At 39.7% G+C, this 16,968-nt stretch overlaps 1 protein-coding gene across 1 annotated transcript in view; it reads left to right on the top strand.

Moving 5' to 3' along the window:
* The window catches only part of VWA3B (von Willebrand factor A domain containing 3B), a 68,222-nt gene that overhangs the window by 11,234 nt on the left and 40,020 nt on the right, over positions 1-16,968 (top strand). Inside the window, 5 exon segments of the mRNA XM_035315457.1 lie at positions 3,633-3,802; positions 5,684-5,808; positions 11,982-12,098; positions 15,307-15,494; positions 16,137-16,291. Of these exon segments, the coding sequence (XP_035171348.1) occupies positions 3,633-3,802; positions 5,684-5,808; positions 11,982-12,098; positions 15,307-15,494; positions 16,137-16,291 (755 nt within the window).

Here is a 16,968-nt window from a genome sequence, read left to right as displayed (position 1 = left end):
AATCATTTATATTGGAAAAGACCTCCAAGATCATCAAGTCCAAACATGTCCCTTAGTCCACACAAAACTTCCTTGGACAGGAATTTAACCAACTCTGCTGCACTGCTCCAAGTTAAAAAAAAAAAAAAAAAAAGACAAACACACACTGTTAGAAAAGCATCCTCAAGCTCTTCACTTCTAAGGCAGTAACATCCCATAAAATATTCCTTATATCACTATTATTGAAGTCAGGGGAAAAAAAAATTGCTTTGTATCCAAAGTGCTTGTGAAAAAAAATACTTAAAATCCAAAATATAAAGTACAGAGATTTCTTTAAGCGTTTGTTGACAGTAGGTGTCTGCAAATCCTTTTTCCTCAGCCAGCTATAATTTCTTCCAGAGCAAGAAGACAAAGCCTACACAGGTATTGTTGTAATTAAGTTCTGTCTATTTCTCAAAGTGCCATATTACATTATTCATTATAACAGAGTCAAAAGATATAAAAAATATATGCCATCATTTGAGCTTAAACCTTGTATTGTTAAAGAGATATTTCAAGAATTTCGCTTACAATATAAATTCAATTCCTGGCACTTGAATTAAATGGAAAATTGTGTCAACTAGAATCATTAGTTTTTGCTGCCATTAAAGTCCAACCCTGTGCACAGATCCAACCCTAGCTCCTTTGTAAATCTCATATTGAGACATTGTTTGAAAGAGAAGGTGAATTTGGCTTGAATTTGGCTTGAATTTGGCCTCTGGTTCCCTGTGCAGATGGATTCTCAACCAGATGAACCTTGATGTTTGGAAAATGATATTAAAAAAGAACTGGGTGAGGAACAAATTGTGCAACAGTGACATTTTTATGACTGCTTTTTAAAATGCCTCCTTCATAAATTATGCTAACATTTTCAATTTGCAGTATATTACTAATTTTCTGGTGGGAAACAAAATGGATCATATTTAGATTTCAGTATTGTCTGGATGAAGAAAAGGCTTGTTGGACCTGGTAGGTCTGTGTACAAATAAACAGAAATTAAAATTCATCCTGCAGTGAGACATAATATTTTTTCTGGATATTGGTGGGCTAATGGGTAATCTGGGGGAGTCAGTTTTGGCGGGTGATCAACATAAGACAGACTTTAATTACTCCTAAATACAGTTATTATCATTCATAACTGACAGTTCAGTTTGAGTGTAAGCTTCACTGTACTGAAGGCTGGGACAGACCTCATTCAGTCCTAGGCAAAAGCTGCATAGTCACTGAACAGTCATAAATGACTCATTCCTCAGAACTGGCTTTGTCAGTAGAAGTTACTCAAAAACAATAGCTTGTTTTTGCCTAGACTTGGGTTTTCCAGCCGTTCCTTTAGTTGAGCTTTTCTCCCATGTGTGGCAAGTCCCTAGATTTCCTTTCCTCATTACCTGTCAGTCCCAGGGTCAAGATCACTCTGCTCCAAGGTTGCAATCCTTTGGGCTCCACCTGCCACAGATACATCCACGGCGTCTAACTCACAGTTCTGTGCAGGTGCTGCTCTGCAAAGTGTGGGCCACCCATCCCAAACGTATCTCCCCTCCCAGGTAAAGACTGCGAGGAACTCTTTGTCATGTTTTCCTCTCTGTTCCTGTATGGAGTTTGTTTGCTTGTTTGGATGGCTGCAGAAATTATAATTTGCAAAATACGGAGGACCAAATGGTTTGAACCTTTTCCTACTATTCTGTAAGGAACATTTCCTTCATGGTATGTTACTGCTGGGTTTGTAGTTAAGTAGAATGAATTGTCTGTGGTTAGCAATTTTGTTTTATTGAGGAGCTGGTTCTGCCTCAGCTATGCCCAAGAACTTTCAGCATTTTAAAAGTTGCAGAGGCAGGCATTAGATCATTTCAAGGAAATCTGAAAGCTAATACCCTTATTAAATAGCAAGTTTCTGAGTTATTGTCAGTCTTGGGAGGGAGGGGGAGAAGATGTGAATTTGAAGGAAGACAAGAAAAAGTGGTTGTGCAATCTGCATATGTTCCCCCAGGCCAGGAGCAAACAGAATTTCCAGGACAGGGGTGTTGCCCAAGGACTGGGTCTCAGCTGGGCGAGCTGCACGCATGCTCTGACAGCTTTCTAGCTGGATGAAATGGAGAGGGAACCTTCTAGAACTGAACCAAAGCACAGATTTATTTTGCTTCTAAAGCTAATAGGTATTGTGTTAATCCTGCGTGTTAATGAAACAAGCTCATTCTTTCCTATAGTATTTGCCTAGCAGCTAGGATACCTGGCTGGCCACAGACCCTCTTACTCCCATACAAGTGTGCTCTGTAAGTATGGGTCCTGACTTCCACATGGAGTGCCCAACCCCAAGGTGCTGCTTTGTTAATTCTCCTTGTCTAGCCCAGGATTGGGCTGCTGTTTGGGGTAGATGTCTTCCAGTGCTCATCTTTAGTCAGGGTATTTGTGGCAAAAGGTAGAGAGGGGAGAGAGGCTGAAGCCCAGAAGCCTGTGTCGGTTTGTATCACCGTGCTCATCATGAGGGGCAGTACGGGCCTCCTGCAGCCCAGAAAGTTTTGGGTACAAACTCGACAGAAGACGTCCAGGTGTCAGCCTGTTGGCTCAGGAAGCTGAAATAAAAATCAGTGTCAAAAGCAGTACTGGAAATGCATGAACATGCTTAGATATGATACTGAATTTGCTTTCCTCTTGCATGAAATGATGTGGGTGCAGAAACACTTCCCCAGTGCTGTCCCAGACTCAAACAATTGTCATCTTTTCCCTTTTACAGTGCATGTCTGGGGTTCCTTACCATACGTGAATGTAGTTTTTCAGCTGAACTGCTATTTATCTGTATTGATCAGTTGGTATGTGCCATGCCATAGGACTGACAGGCCGTCCTTCTGTCTTGAACATCACTGTGGGATAGGTGTTGTTACATTTGTTTTTAATGCTGGTGAAAATCCAAGAAGCCTATTTACTAGCTACCATTTAGCATAGATATGTGCAGGCAGTATTGGATCTGTCACAGTGTAGTACACAAGCAATAACTGAAGGACATTTCTTCATCTTCTCTGTCTTCTCGCAGTAATGTTTTCATAACATAAGTGTATGTGTTCATAACAAACTTGCCAAGTTCCCTCTGCCTTGGGAAGCATAAAAAATATGAATTATCTGTAAATGCCTACAGTAGTATTCAAAGAATGATGCATCTCTCCTGGCCCTCAAAATATGTGCTGCTAATAAAAGTATGTCTGGTATAAAAGTTCCTACTGCTTTTCAGCCCTGGCAAGGCCCCAGCATAGTTCCTCTCTTCCCAAAAGAGGAATGCGGCACAGAGCTTCGTCCTGACTAATAGCACAGTTGTCCTCTCTTGCACTTCTTTTTAGTTTCAGTTAGCTTCTGTGGAAAGGGGCTTTTACTGAGCTGTACCCAGGGGCTGTGGGCCTGGTTCCCTTCTCACTTCGGGAAATTTTGTGTAAAATTCATTTGAATTACTAGCAAAAATGAGAGGGAGAACTGAAGGTCTGCAAATCTTATAGCCCAAGTAATGCACTGCTGCTACCAGACTTTCGTACCGGTGCTCAGCACAGGACTGGGCTTGAATAAATACCAAACATCTGTGTAAAACAGTCCTCCCATTTTTTTTTTTTTTTTTTTTTTCTGTTTTATGACAGGTTGAAGCTGTTTATTACTTTGCTGTGGGTGATGTTCCAGCTGAAACAAAGCAGCTGCTCCTTAAGAAGGTTTCTGATGGCCCCTGTCCAGTCAACACCGTATCTTTCAATGCCAGGGAAGATGAAACTATTATTTTTCTGAAGGAGTTGAGCCACTTGGCCTCTGGCAGGTATGATAAAGAACTACAGTAGTGATTTCAGTACTTGTAAAGTGCTTTGCTGCAAGGAATGCTATCTGAAGATATCTGAATATTATCCCGTTTTACTCATGAGGAAAATGAGACAAACCAGATCAGTAAGTGGTCTGGAGAAACAGTGGAAATAGTCTAAGAGCTGTAACTAAACTACAGGGCCTACTTGAACAGATTCTCTCCACGTGTGTGCTCACTGGCTTGTGGAAAGGCCATTCCTTACCTATATCTTGAATTGTCTGTCATCTGTTTCTCTTCCAAAGTATGATTTTTTTTCAAGGGAGAGTCACAACAAGTTTTTATTACATTTCTTTATACTTCAGTAATATCCACAGGCACCAGCAAAGGATCAGTCTAGAGGTTTTTTTGGATCTAATGTCACACAGACATGTAGTTGAAAGGTAATGCCTGTCCTAAATAGGCAGTGCCTGGAACAACAGGAAATGCGGGTAGTATTAGGCCTGGCTATGTGAAGCTGCAGTTCTCTACCTTGCTCTCCAGCATCTGTTTAGTGTGGTTGGTGGGAACTGATATATTCCATATGGTCTGTTGGCTACTTTGGCCTGGGAACCAGCTGTGTGACAAGAGAAAGCCTTCAATGTGAAAGGATAATACAACATTAATCTTGATTCTAATATAAAAATAAGGAAAACGAACAAAGAAACAAACAAACAAACAAATACAATACCAAACACACCCAACAGCAGGAGGGCAATAGCAGCTGATAGGAGTTTGTCTGCTTTACAGAAGCCACCATGCAGTTACAGAGCTGTGAAATGCCTGCTATAGCTTTCTGTTTCACTATTGTTTGTGCAAGAGTGGGAAGGACTCCAACAGTAGAAATCCACAAATGACAGCAGAGCAATTGGTAAGATGGCAGCTGCTTAGCTCTTTTATAGCCATCTGTGTTTAGAAGTAGCTTTTAAGAGACAGAGTGCCTGCCAAAAAAAACAAGAGTGAGGGAAAGTGTTATGTTTGCTCTATTCAGATGTGTGTCTAAACGACTCTGGTTCCTCCATGATACCAGGTACTTTGCCAGTCACCATAGTTCATTTTCTTTTGGCAATGTTTTTCCCTCCTTTGTAAGAAGAACGTGAATGTTTCTTGCATGGTAGAGAAAGAGGCAAGAAGGGTTGTAGCAGGGAGCTGAGAGGAATCGTTTTGCCTAATATGATTCTCACTATCTTTTAGTAATTTTTCATGTGTCTAGCTTTGTTGCAGAGACTTATCAGGCCAACATATATCTTGCTGGTGGGTATTTTCCCAATAACTGTCTATAAGATTAAGTCATTTTTCACATAGCATTTGCTAAGTTCATGGGTTTTTCATGATTTGAGACTGATTCTGGTGTAGTTCTGTTTTAGAAAGGCATCTTTTTCCTGCTCTGGGAGCTTGTCTGTTTTGACAACAAGGGTAAATGAAGTCTGCTTGACTTCCTGATTTGTATATCGATAGTGAAATAAGTGTTCCTGTTGGGCTTTGAACTAGGAGGATAATCTAATTAAAAGGTGTTAGTGCCCTCTCAGATATCTCAAATGACATGCTTGCTCAGCATGTTAAAAGCATTAATTAAAAACAGATTTCCAGATGATTGAAAAGGAAGGTACCTTAGAATAAGTGATACCAAAATGAAAGGATGTGTGATTCTTCATGAAAAGACTTCAGAAAATACATATACGTATATAAAGGTTTGATAATATCCATAGTACTGTTGTAGCTGAACATTTGGTTATCTTGATAGATAAGGAAATAATTCCAAAGTTGTACACTGCTCTGACTTTGCATGTGCGACATACATATTAAAACTAGGAAAGTATTTAAGTAGTTTGCATACTAGTGAAAACCCAATTTTTATTACAGATTCCATGCTTTCGTTCAGAAGAATTACTGTAGAGATGCTACTGGACCTGCACTGAAATGTGAAGAAGATGACAAAGATCTAATTGCCCCGAATTCCAGAAAGGTGAAAGGGCGAACGCCACTAGGTAGACAATTTTAAAACCAAAATTATATTGATTTTCTAGGTGAGGTTTCAGAGTAGCCATCTAATACAGGAACTTGCTTAGTGCTAAATCAAAAGAAGCCTTCTGTAGGCATAGGTGGGGATGGGACTGGTCAAATGGAAATTCTGTGGGTGGGAAGGAGAGGGAAAGGAAAAGAGAGAAGTGAAGAGAATAGAGGATGTGCATGCGAGAATGAAAGAGAAGTGAAAAAAGGAGAAGAATCAAGAACATGTATTTCAGGAGATAAAGATTAGTACTGCTGTGCTTATACCAGTGACCTGGTGGTAATGGAGAGTAATGGCAGAAAGGGAGATGAAAGAGATGAGTGGTGTAGAGCATCTGTAACAATGGCCACATCAATACAGACCATGTTCATAACTAATACAAGAAAATTAAGCCCACCTATGGTTGACTTGGTTTTCTCAGGATCTGTATTTGTCATAAAGACAGGCAAAGAACACAGTAAAAAGAACTAGAGAGAAGGTGCAAAGAGGGAGGGAAAAATATGAAAAACATACAGGAGGAAGCAGCAAAAAAAAAAAAAAAAAAAAAAAAAAAAAGAGGAGAAGCAAACTCTCATTTTTTCTGGGGGTGGGTCTGGGCAGAAAGCTCTCAGCATGGTTCTTGTTAGTCACAGTGCTACTTCCTCTAGGAAAAGTCAGCCTTACTGTTTAGTGAGACTGGACTGAGGCTTCAGCCAGATTTGGAGGAGACTGGCTTGTGGTGTGAAGCATGGCTGTGTTATGTCATGTCTGATATCTTTATCAGCAGGCAATTTGATTAAAAAAATGGTTTATTTTTATTATCAGGAGGCATAAAACCTCTTTTGGCTCACATCCCCATTATGCTGGGGGATGTTAGCGTTGCCCCAGAGGTAGAACACTGTCATCCTCTTCTTACTGCTAGGGAACCTATGGCATAAGGTGAATTTAGTGACTCGCCTAAAGTCATGTATCAGTCTTGGACTAACTGTCCCATATTTTCTGGGTTGTGGTCTTGTGTACGAAACTTGCAGAATGGCTATGGTTATACAATATAAGAGAACCATAGTTTGGGGGGGTGGGGGGAGGGGTAGGAAGGAAGAGAACAAGGTGTCATCATCCCCTCCCCCCCCTTTTTTTTTCTTTATGAAAGGTCATTAAGGCTTTCCCCCCTCACACCCCCACAGGGTTTAGAAACCAAGAGCAGAGCGTGCTTCAAAGCCCTGCCTTTCATTTCATACTGATTCACAGTGCTGTAATGATTGCTTTTGGTCTGCTCCAAGTGCTTCCTTGCCAGACCCCAGTTGGGTGTGTGCATGGGGAGGGCTGGCTTCCTCTTCCCCCAGGCACCAGCCTGTTTCAATAGATGGCCGTAGAGCTCCTGTATGACTGAAATTACTTCCTCACCACTGTTTCTAAAGCTGAAAGCTGAATAGCTTTAATCGCTCAAAAGGGCAGTAATCTCCTTGAAGTGCATTGTCTGTAGTGTCTTATTGCTATTATGGAGTAGAATTTACACATTAAAAAGGAACACAATTAGCTTTCTGCATTTACTTGGCATTATAGCCACAGTTGTGACATCACTGACAGCCAATCAGAGCCTTTCGGTCGTATACAGAACCTAAAATCCTTTCAGAAAAGAAAATACGTAGGAGACATTAATTCTGGCCTGTCTGATGTCTCTTGTTTCAGAGACTCCTTCAAGGGTGTAGAAGGCAATAATAATAAAAGTGGTGATTACTCACTAATGTATTCTGAAACTGGTTCTTGAATGTCTGGCATAAACTATATAAGGAAATAAATAGAAAACGAATCAGAGATCTAATCTTCCAAATGCGATGTTTCCTGGAAAATAAGGAGAGGTGCAGGAATATTTTGATTCTGTTTCTTTTTGCACCATAAATTCAACAGCTGGAAACTAAAGCTCACTGTTATGTTTTATGGGCTGGAAAAAAACATTTTAAGGAAATCTGATAGTTTTCTGGGTATCCACTGAATAACATTTTGCAAATACAGGATATCTTCATGCTCACTCTTTTTCATCTACTTAAACAAACAAGTCGGAAGTGAACTATTTAAAACTCCAGATAAGAGCTGAATTCTCCCTGTTTTGCATCTTGAGCAGTCATTTAGAAAGCCAGCGTGAGAAACTGCCAAATTTGAATTTTTTTTAATACTCATTGAGTTGGTGCTTGAGATTAAAACAGGTATAAACCAGTAAAGAAGTCAGGTCCTTATGTTGGGAGACTCAGACCTGAAACAGAAGAAATACTCTTACATAAAGCATAATTTGGACCAATGTGGTGATGTCTCCTCATCCAGCACTGATTTTCCTATTATCACTTCAGCCTACATTCTTTGTGTAGCTTCTGCATCTGCAAAAAGCTGTGGAATTAAGCAATGCTGCTGTATACTTAAAATTATAAGTGGAAGGGAGGTGAAATTTAAGCTGGAACTTGAAGGCTTAGAGGGCAAGAGATGGTGAAAGCTGTGGAGAAGAAGGTTCTTCCTGAGGGGCGGCATAGTTGTGTTATCTGCTGGGAGTGAGAGGGAGGTAAGTGCTAAACAGGGCTTGCAAAGCAGTGTCATTTTGAGCTAGATCCTGAAATGAACAGTGGTTCCTTGCTGGCTGAAGAGCAAACAGCAGTAGATCTCTTGGCAGTGCTTTTCTGTGTGATGGAATAGATGCGCTGGTACATGTGAAGAAAATGCCACTGGACCCTAAATCAGGATTTGAGTAACGTGACAAATCCAAAGAGGGACATACTTCAGCACAGCCAGTCTTTTGGAATAACGTACTATTCCAGGCTGTGAAGCCTAATGTGCTTAACCTCTTATTGAGCTCTGTAAGGCTGGATTCTTATGTGTGCTTGATTTTCCACGTTTACCTGATGGTCAGAGGGAAAATCGTAGGTTGCTGTGTGTAACATGGGGAGCATAAGAACACCAGCCTCCTGCGTAGCATTGAAGTAAAAGAGCTCTGCTCCGTTTATGCACACAGACGTGGGAGAGACTGAACCCTCCCTTCGGGAAGCCAGAATAATGACTGCAGAGTGGCTGCTTTGCCTATGAGCTGTAGCAAAGAGCTTTGCCTCCGTGTTTTCCTCCTATGTGCTTTGTCCAGTTTTAGCAGCCTAACCTTGGCCTGGCAAATCTCTTTGCTAATGTGTAGAGAGTGATGCAGACAGCCACTCTGCAATACCACGCAGGATACAAAGTTCATTTGCTTTGTGCATTTGCCCAGGGGAAAGGGGCAGGATCGGGCCGGGGTGAGTTTCCCTGCTGCCTGACCCAGTGGGTGTGCAGGCAGCTCCCCTCCCGTTCTCCTCCTTACCTCCGTTCTTCTCCCTCCAAGGGTGAATTTTGCACATCAGCACTTCGGGGAATACTGCTATCTTCTGCTGCCACACAGAGGCTGAGGAAGGCACCAGCAGTGAAAAAATTAAATTGCCCATCTTGCCTTGCAGGCAAACCTAATTCAAAGGGTGTCTTACTCCATTGCATTTGGATTTTGCTTCCACGGCCTAAGTCAGATAATCAGAGAAGAAATACTTGTGTTTTCCACTATTTGCTTTTGTGTTGGTATTTGCTTGCTGTTTTAAAAATGTAGTCGATTTTGCAGGCTTCTTTTTGCATGGACTTTTTTCAAAGCAGGATTTGTATCTTGAATATGGAATCAAATGGGTTACCATGACTTGACAAACTGGATGAGTTTGTCTGCTGGGAGGTAGGTGTGGAAGAGCTTCTAAGACTGAATGACAGAGTTAAATAACTGGGAAATGGAAATGAGGCTGGTTACACATTTCCGTGTACATGTGCAAGTGTCTGTGCATTTTTGCTTAGGCACACCATCTTGCTTCAGCTCACGGGTGTCAGCAAGATGCTTCTGGCCCTCGCCCTCTGCCTTCCCGGTGCCTGTCCCCATTCTCTTCCTCATTTCCAGGGCCTCCATTCTCCAGGCCGAGGCCTCCTTGGGCACAGCTGGCCATGTGCAGTGGAGCGAGCCAACCTCACATGCTGGTGCTCCATGAGAGCCGGGGAAGGCAGCGGAGCATCAAGGCCATCTCCCTGCTGGCCGCCCTGTTGCCAGCGCCATGTCATGGCTTTTGAAACAGAACCTGGGGGTCTGGCCTGGGCAGTTAAACTGCCAGCCAGCACGGCTGGGGATGTTTCGTGGCGGGGGGCCCTTCCCCTCTGGGGATAATGCGATTTTTTAAGAGGTCTTTTATGCGACGCGGGCGCCTAAGTTGTGCCAAGAGGCCTGGAGCGGCTCGGGGCTGCCCTCCCTGAGGAGGTGGCTTTTTAGTTGGCAGCCCCCAGAATAGCACAGCAATGAGGTGTGAGCGCAGGGAACTTAAACCGAAGGCAGGTTTGTGCTTTCTTAGTCATTTTTCACTGATGTGCTTTGAGGGATGGGTTGAAATCCACTGCTGGAGGCTGTGATGTGTGGGGGTGTGCGTGTGTGTTTGGGGTTTGAGGAAAGGCACAGCTTTTCCCTTCCACTTCTCAGCTGCAGAGGGAAAAAAAATGTGCAGGTGGAGGTGGAAGCAGAGAGAGAGGTGGAGGTGAGCCTCCTGAGTAGAAAAAGTAGCTTTGGCTGCCACTGCTTGTGCTCTTCTAGTTGAATCCAGGAAAAATTGTTGCTGTATAAAAGGTTTTCAAGGCAACTTGGTATTTGCAACATGCAGTTAGTTGCACAACAACTGTGTGTTGTTGGTCCCATACAATATACACCATCAAGCCACAGCACTAATAAGGAAAAAATACTTTCTGTGCAATACCAATTTCATACACTGTATTGCACTGTGGAGCAAATTTTTTTTTTTTTTTTTTTAAAAAGTTGATTTATTTCTGTATGAACAGAATATTTTGGTTGAACTTACTTACTTACAAGTTAATGATAACAGACTTCCTTTTTTTTTTTTTTTTTTTTTTTTTTTGACTTTTATGTTCTATATCTGCTTTGCTTAATGTTTCTGTGATTTAAGAAATGATTTTTGTAGTAATGGCTCAAACGGATTTTTTTTTGAAATACAGCAAGGTCCCAGGAGATGGCAGTGTACAATAACACATTTCAAAATATTTGTTGGAAATTAAAAGCATTTCACAATTAAAGCTGAGTTCTTATTTTGTAGAATGTTCCTATTATTATTTCAGGGAAGTTTACCAAAGAACAAAATGATCAGGTTTGTTTGTGTACTGGTGGCCTACTTTAGCACACGTTTGCATATCTTATCTCTTACATAGGGAATTACCACTATTAACTGAACCACTAGATGCTAAGATACAGTTTGCTTTGTTCAGCATCTTTGTGTGCAATTCAGTAATAGGTTGTAGTCTGCATGTGTGGTTACAGTGGCTCATGATTAATTTCTTTTTATATTTTTTACTGTAATGCTACACACAGTTTTTCTGTATGGCCCTATATTGCAGTTTAAACTCTGAGACTCACATAATTTAACACACTTTTAGTAGTGTCTATTCTACATAGATACACCTGGTGACTCCATTTTGATAACTGAACTCTACTAAATAAATACACATTTTAATCTTTTAATAAAGGGAATTAAATCTATTGAGAATAAGAAAATATTGTGTCAACACCAGCTTTGTATTTTTCAAATTTTTGAGAATATAACCTGAGAAGTATATATTTTTTAAAGTGTTTAATTATTACTTTTGAGATTTGTTAAGATTAAAGTCTTACCAGAAATACCAAAAGTACATCACATGCTCTTCTGGGAAAGAAGATTTAATTTTAAAGAAAGGTGTTTAGGTACTCTAGAAGACTGAAGGAGCTGATAAAGTCTTCTCTTTAAAGTTTCAAAGTTGAATCTCATATTTGGAGATTGCTTTTGCAGTGAAGTCCAGGGAACAACGTGAATTTCTTTCTGGAATTTTCTTATTGTTATTTTTGAAAAAGGATTTCCTCCCACTGTAGGAACAGTCTGGGGCTAACTCTGTAGTTACTTCTACCAGACTAATCACCTGGCAAGTTCTGGTGCCTTTTTTGAGCTCCATCAAAGAACTGCCCTTGTCACTGCAATGGGACCCTGTGAACAAGGTCATACAGTAACACCTGGATGAACCCAAAGACTTCATGGTAGTAAAGGAGTTATAAAAAGCAGAAATTGTTATGAAATGTCAAATTCTATCTATTATTCCTTTTTGCAGTAGCTGGTGTTCGTGAAGATGTCTTTTTGATCTGGAAGGAGTTGGAGGAAGCCATGAATACACTGAGACAAGTCCAGAAAATTTTATCAGAATCTGACCAGCCTGCTTCTGGAGATGGTATCATTTATGTTTCCTTCAAGAGAGTTACCATTGTATTCGTGACCAGTATCTTGAACAGTGAACAGTTTTGATTGCACATTGATCTGGTGACAATTTTCTCTGAAATGGCTATGTACAGGTAGCATCTATACTTGGCAGCTAAACTTTGTGTGGCTTGAAAATTTCCATTGCAAATCTCTGTTTACTGCTGCTTAAAATTTACTAAACTGTAACAGTTGAAAGGCTGTTAAAGGCTGAAACATGCCATTTTTATTTCACCAGTTACTAGGTTTAGAAATTATCTACATTTCAAGATGTTGAAACTCCTTTTTTGTTTGCTCTCTCCTTTTCTACCTGGGCTGGTAAGTTTTTTATTTTGTTCTACACAGTGCTGAGGAAATACCCCAACATGGTCTCCTGTCAATAGACTCCAAGTTGATAAGTAGTTTAGTTTCCCTGAAAGGGAAGAAGTGTGGGTTTGAATCTGTAGAGTCTAGGAAGCTTCAGGGTTGAATTATAACTAAGCAACTGGATTTTCATGATCAGAGTTGTGATTGCCACTGATTGGCATATACTGCATTATGCCCTGGCTTTAAAATAGTTACATGGAGTCTGGTGGTATTTTTTTGTTGTTGTTTTTTGTGTGTGTGTGTGTGTGTGTAAGTTGATAGAAGGTTCAGGGCTGAGTTAGAATGACTCATCAGAGATTTTATGTATCTCTAGTATTGTTTTTTTTGCAGTGCAATTGCTTTTGCTTTGGTGAGGTGGAGACTGGGGCCAGATGCCCTTTTCTGGATCACCTACTGGGGAACATTTGTACAGCTGGTTGATCAGTTACCTGAACTCTCTGCAGTGTGTTGAGGTGTGTGATTAAGGTGGTGATGGTGAAGATTTGAGCCTGAGAGCTTTTTCTACCTGCACTGAATTTGAACATTTGACAGTAATATAACTCTGCAGGAGTTAGCCTGAGTCAATTCTTCTGTGAAGTCAATTCTTCTGTGAAGGCATAATACACTTCTTTGTACTGATAATAGCATCTTCTCAACTAGCAGGACTTCCCGTATGTAGTTAAACAGTTCGACCATAATGCATATGAACAAAAAGACCACGATAAAGCTCCAAGGGCAGTGCTAATTTCAGTGTTTATTTATGAGTGTTTGACTATGCAGCCTTAATATTCTTTTCATGTATAACTTTATACATAATCACTTCATAAATGAATTAAAAGAAACAAATTTACAGTGTGGTTTATTTTGTCACTTCTTCAGCATTATTTGACTGTTGCCCATTGATCCGAATAACAGTCTTTCTTTTTGTCTGCATTTCTTCCTGTTTTTTTTTGTCTTGATCTCTTTAAAATGCTCATTTGCAAAACAGTTTGTTCTTAAAATTGCAGAGTTCTGCAGGGGACAAAAAAGAGACAAATTTTCTGCTGACTTTCCAGACAATGCACTAGTTACCTGAACTGAAGCATGTGAAAAAAAGAAACTAAGTTTTATTTTTAAAATTGTGTGAGTGTGTTTGTGACACTTGCCACATTTGTTGTCCTAAGGACCACAAACAGTCAGAAAGGAAATGTTTCCACATGAAGAGGCTCTGCCCCTGCACCTGCACTGTCGCCATCTGATCTCTCTGTTTGTTCAGGCAGTAGATGGCTACATAGGTTTGTCTACAAGCTCAGGATCTCCACACTTGTCACTGTAGCTGCACCTAAACAAAGCAGAAGTTTATACCACCAAGATATCTGAAATTAAAGTGTGAGAAAATAAATTCACCCTGCTATAAGACCCTACTGAGCTAGTGATGAGTGACTGCAGAGCCCTTTATCCAATTATCTTTATACAGAGGTGTGCAGTGCCGTCCCTTAAGATTGTCCTTAGAAAATTTCTGAAACAATACAACATGAAAAGGGTAAGCATGAGAACAGTCATAAGAGGTCAGACAAAAAATATCCTATTTCTTGCAGTATCCATAACGAATGGTAGAAGGAGTGTGTAAACTAGAGAATACATGCAGATGGTACACCAGTGATTTGTGGCTTAGGATATATGATGCAATATTCAGCCTCTGAAAAGGCAATAATGTGGAGAAACACAGCCAAATCACTTCCAGAGATACTGTAGTTTCCTTTTACTCTAAATAGTCTTCACTGAAAAAGAACAATGGCAATGTTAGTCTGTTCTTAACTCTATTTTCATTTATATCTTCCATTGTTTCATTTTCTCAAATGATTCTCCTCAAAGTTGGACATCTTATACTGAATCTTTTATGACATTTTGTACTTCAACAGTTAAGTCAATCTTTGTATGATCCAGAATATTCCTTCCATGTGTTGATTCTGTAGCTATGTATATTTTAAGTTCTATGTCTTCTGATGGGTTTGTGCCAGTTATAAAGGAATTTGTTGCAAAGAATTGCCCAATATAGAAAACAAAAACAAACAAACAAACAAAAACACCACCACCACCACAAAAAAATCACAACAAAGTAGATATTAAAAATGGGTCAGAAATATCGACGCATTCCAGAGCTGGCAGTAGAAGTGTAACAAGTTCAGAGCAATGTGTGAACTTTAGTATCTCTCTGTCAATCATATGAGTTTTATTCTTGACACAATTTAGATTATAAGGTTGTCACAGGAGAACGGTTCTGCTGTAGGTGACTCTCTGCCAAAGTTAAAATATCTGCTCCAAAGCTTGAAGGTGTGAAAGCTTCTTAACAGGCCAAATATGACAAAAGGTATTTTCCTTCATCTTTTGATAACTGTTCTCACTGTTTTTCTCCACCTTCCAGATACCCTTGGGCAAATCGATAACAGAAAGCTCTAGTGCATTCAGACAAAGTGTTGGGGAAAAAAAAAAAAGAAATTGATAATTAGAGCCAATAATATACTAGTCAGTGACTTTTATATCTTATGCAGTGTATAGTGCTGTATTCTAAGTTTGAAGAATAGCTAGGCGTTTATTATTTAATTCTGATGGCCTAATCACTTTTTATTGATTTCAAAACTTATGTGTTGATGGTCACATGCAAAACCAAAACTGTTTAGGTGCAATTCTAAGCAAGATTTTAGGAGTCAGACTTCAGCCATAAATATGAAAATTTTGACTCCAGTATCGTAACCTGTTGAAAATAGCATATCCAAAATGAACCATATTACATGTGAGTTTTTTTATTTATTATTTTTTATTCATAGTTTGTTTTTATTTTTTATTTGTAACCAAAGATGATCATCCAATACAAAAGCATAAATCTGATGAATATTTGACTTCTGAGGAGTGGTTGCAGAGGTATGGCTTGAAAGCTCAGAAGCTCACACTGTATGATGCACTTGCTGACTGTACTTTTCGCCATGCGGATGGGATTGTTGACATCAAAACTAAACCAGAGGATGAATCTTCACAAACTGATGCAGTGAGTAGTGTTAGTTTTCCCTCATAGCCTGTGAATTATTATTTTTTGGTTATTGTTTTAAAACTTGAAATGTTGATTGAGAGCTGAATTTATGATAAAGCGCATGATCTGTTGGTATTTTTTTTTTTTTTTTCCTAAAATCAGTTTATTAGTGGAAGGAGACAAATATGGTCATAAATTGTTTAAGGGGCTATTTGAAAATGACTTCTTCCTGGTCCACATGTGCTCTGTAGGGAAGAATCATGCCTGGCTTAAGCAATGCCTCGTTTTCCTCTTTTTTATGTGGGGTGGGGCAAAGGTTGCTTATCATTTTCATTATTCCTTAGAAGTGTTCGTCTAAGCTGCTCCAGTGCTTGCAGGCCTTTAAGCAAATTTGAATTAATTTTTCTTAGCTGTTTGTTTTTCTCAAGCTCTACCATTATACTGTTCAATAAGCTTCTGTTCTTGCAAGTTACAAGAATAAAATCAGTTTCTATTGACTTGTGCTAGCAGCAAATTCCATGACCACCCTGTTCTCTGTCCATTTCTGCACCTGTTCATTTGCAACAAGGCCATAGGTTTGAAGTTTGTTTAGTAAATACTGTATGGCACAGCAAAAAAAAAAATATCTTGGGACATGAAACCTGTTTTTCTTGCCTGTAGGAGACAAAGAGGAAAGTAATTCATGCAAAATACTGTGACAAGTTTGTACATACCTTCTGGAAAGATGGATCTGTAGTTCATGTGTATGTTACTACAGAAAAGTATAAGCGGTATGAAGAGAAAATGAGGTCTGCTCTCAGACAAGTAGAAGGAAGGTTAGTGTTCTGTCACATAAAAATATTTTGTGTTATTTTACATTAGTCTTAAAATGTTTGACATTTCCTGTCATAATAAGCTGAAGTAGCTGGTACATTGCCAGTAGCAGTATTAAGCCAGAAACCCATTTGTGTGTAACATTTCTTAGTAGCCACGTAAGAAAACTGATGAGCAGTATCTTTTATTCTCCTTCTGTAACACAGACAAAAGTCAGTCAGCACATTGTAGAAATACTGTTGGAAGTGGCAAAAAGCATTGGAACAAGGCAGAGAACTTCCAGAGTCGTTCATCCTGCCCACCTAGGAATCCATTGTGATACCTCTGGCACCAAGTAGCATCTATTGGCTCATACCCATACTGATGATAATGGTTATCTGTCTTTTCTCCATTTTGTGTTGAAGAGAACAAGCTTGATCAAGATTAAGGCATGAGCTCACCATTAAGTAACATCTGTGATCAGAAGTTCGGTGCTCAAGCTAGTTTTGTTTTGCTTTAGCTATATAGATACACTCTGAGTTTCTGTAGAATGGCTGCAAAAAAAAACAGGCAATTAGAGGGTCTGATTTCTCTGTCCTAAAGATGTCCTTAACTAAATCAGATTGAATTGTGACCCATTTCTGTGCTGTCTGGAAAGAAAGTTTTGGCTAATTTCAATGTGGGTATCTCCATTATAGAT

Source organism: Oxyura jamaicensis, chromosome 1 (assembly GCF_011077185.1).
Source record: "Oxyura jamaicensis isolate SHBP4307 breed ruddy duck chromosome 1, BPBGC_Ojam_1.0, whole genome shotgun sequence".
In the NCBI taxonomy this organism is placed as follows: domain Eukaryota; kingdom Metazoa; phylum Chordata; class Aves; order Anseriformes; family Anatidae; genus Oxyura; species Oxyura jamaicensis.
The sequence above is the reverse complement of the archived record's forward strand: the minus strand, read 5'-3'. Positions and strand labels throughout refer to the sequence as shown.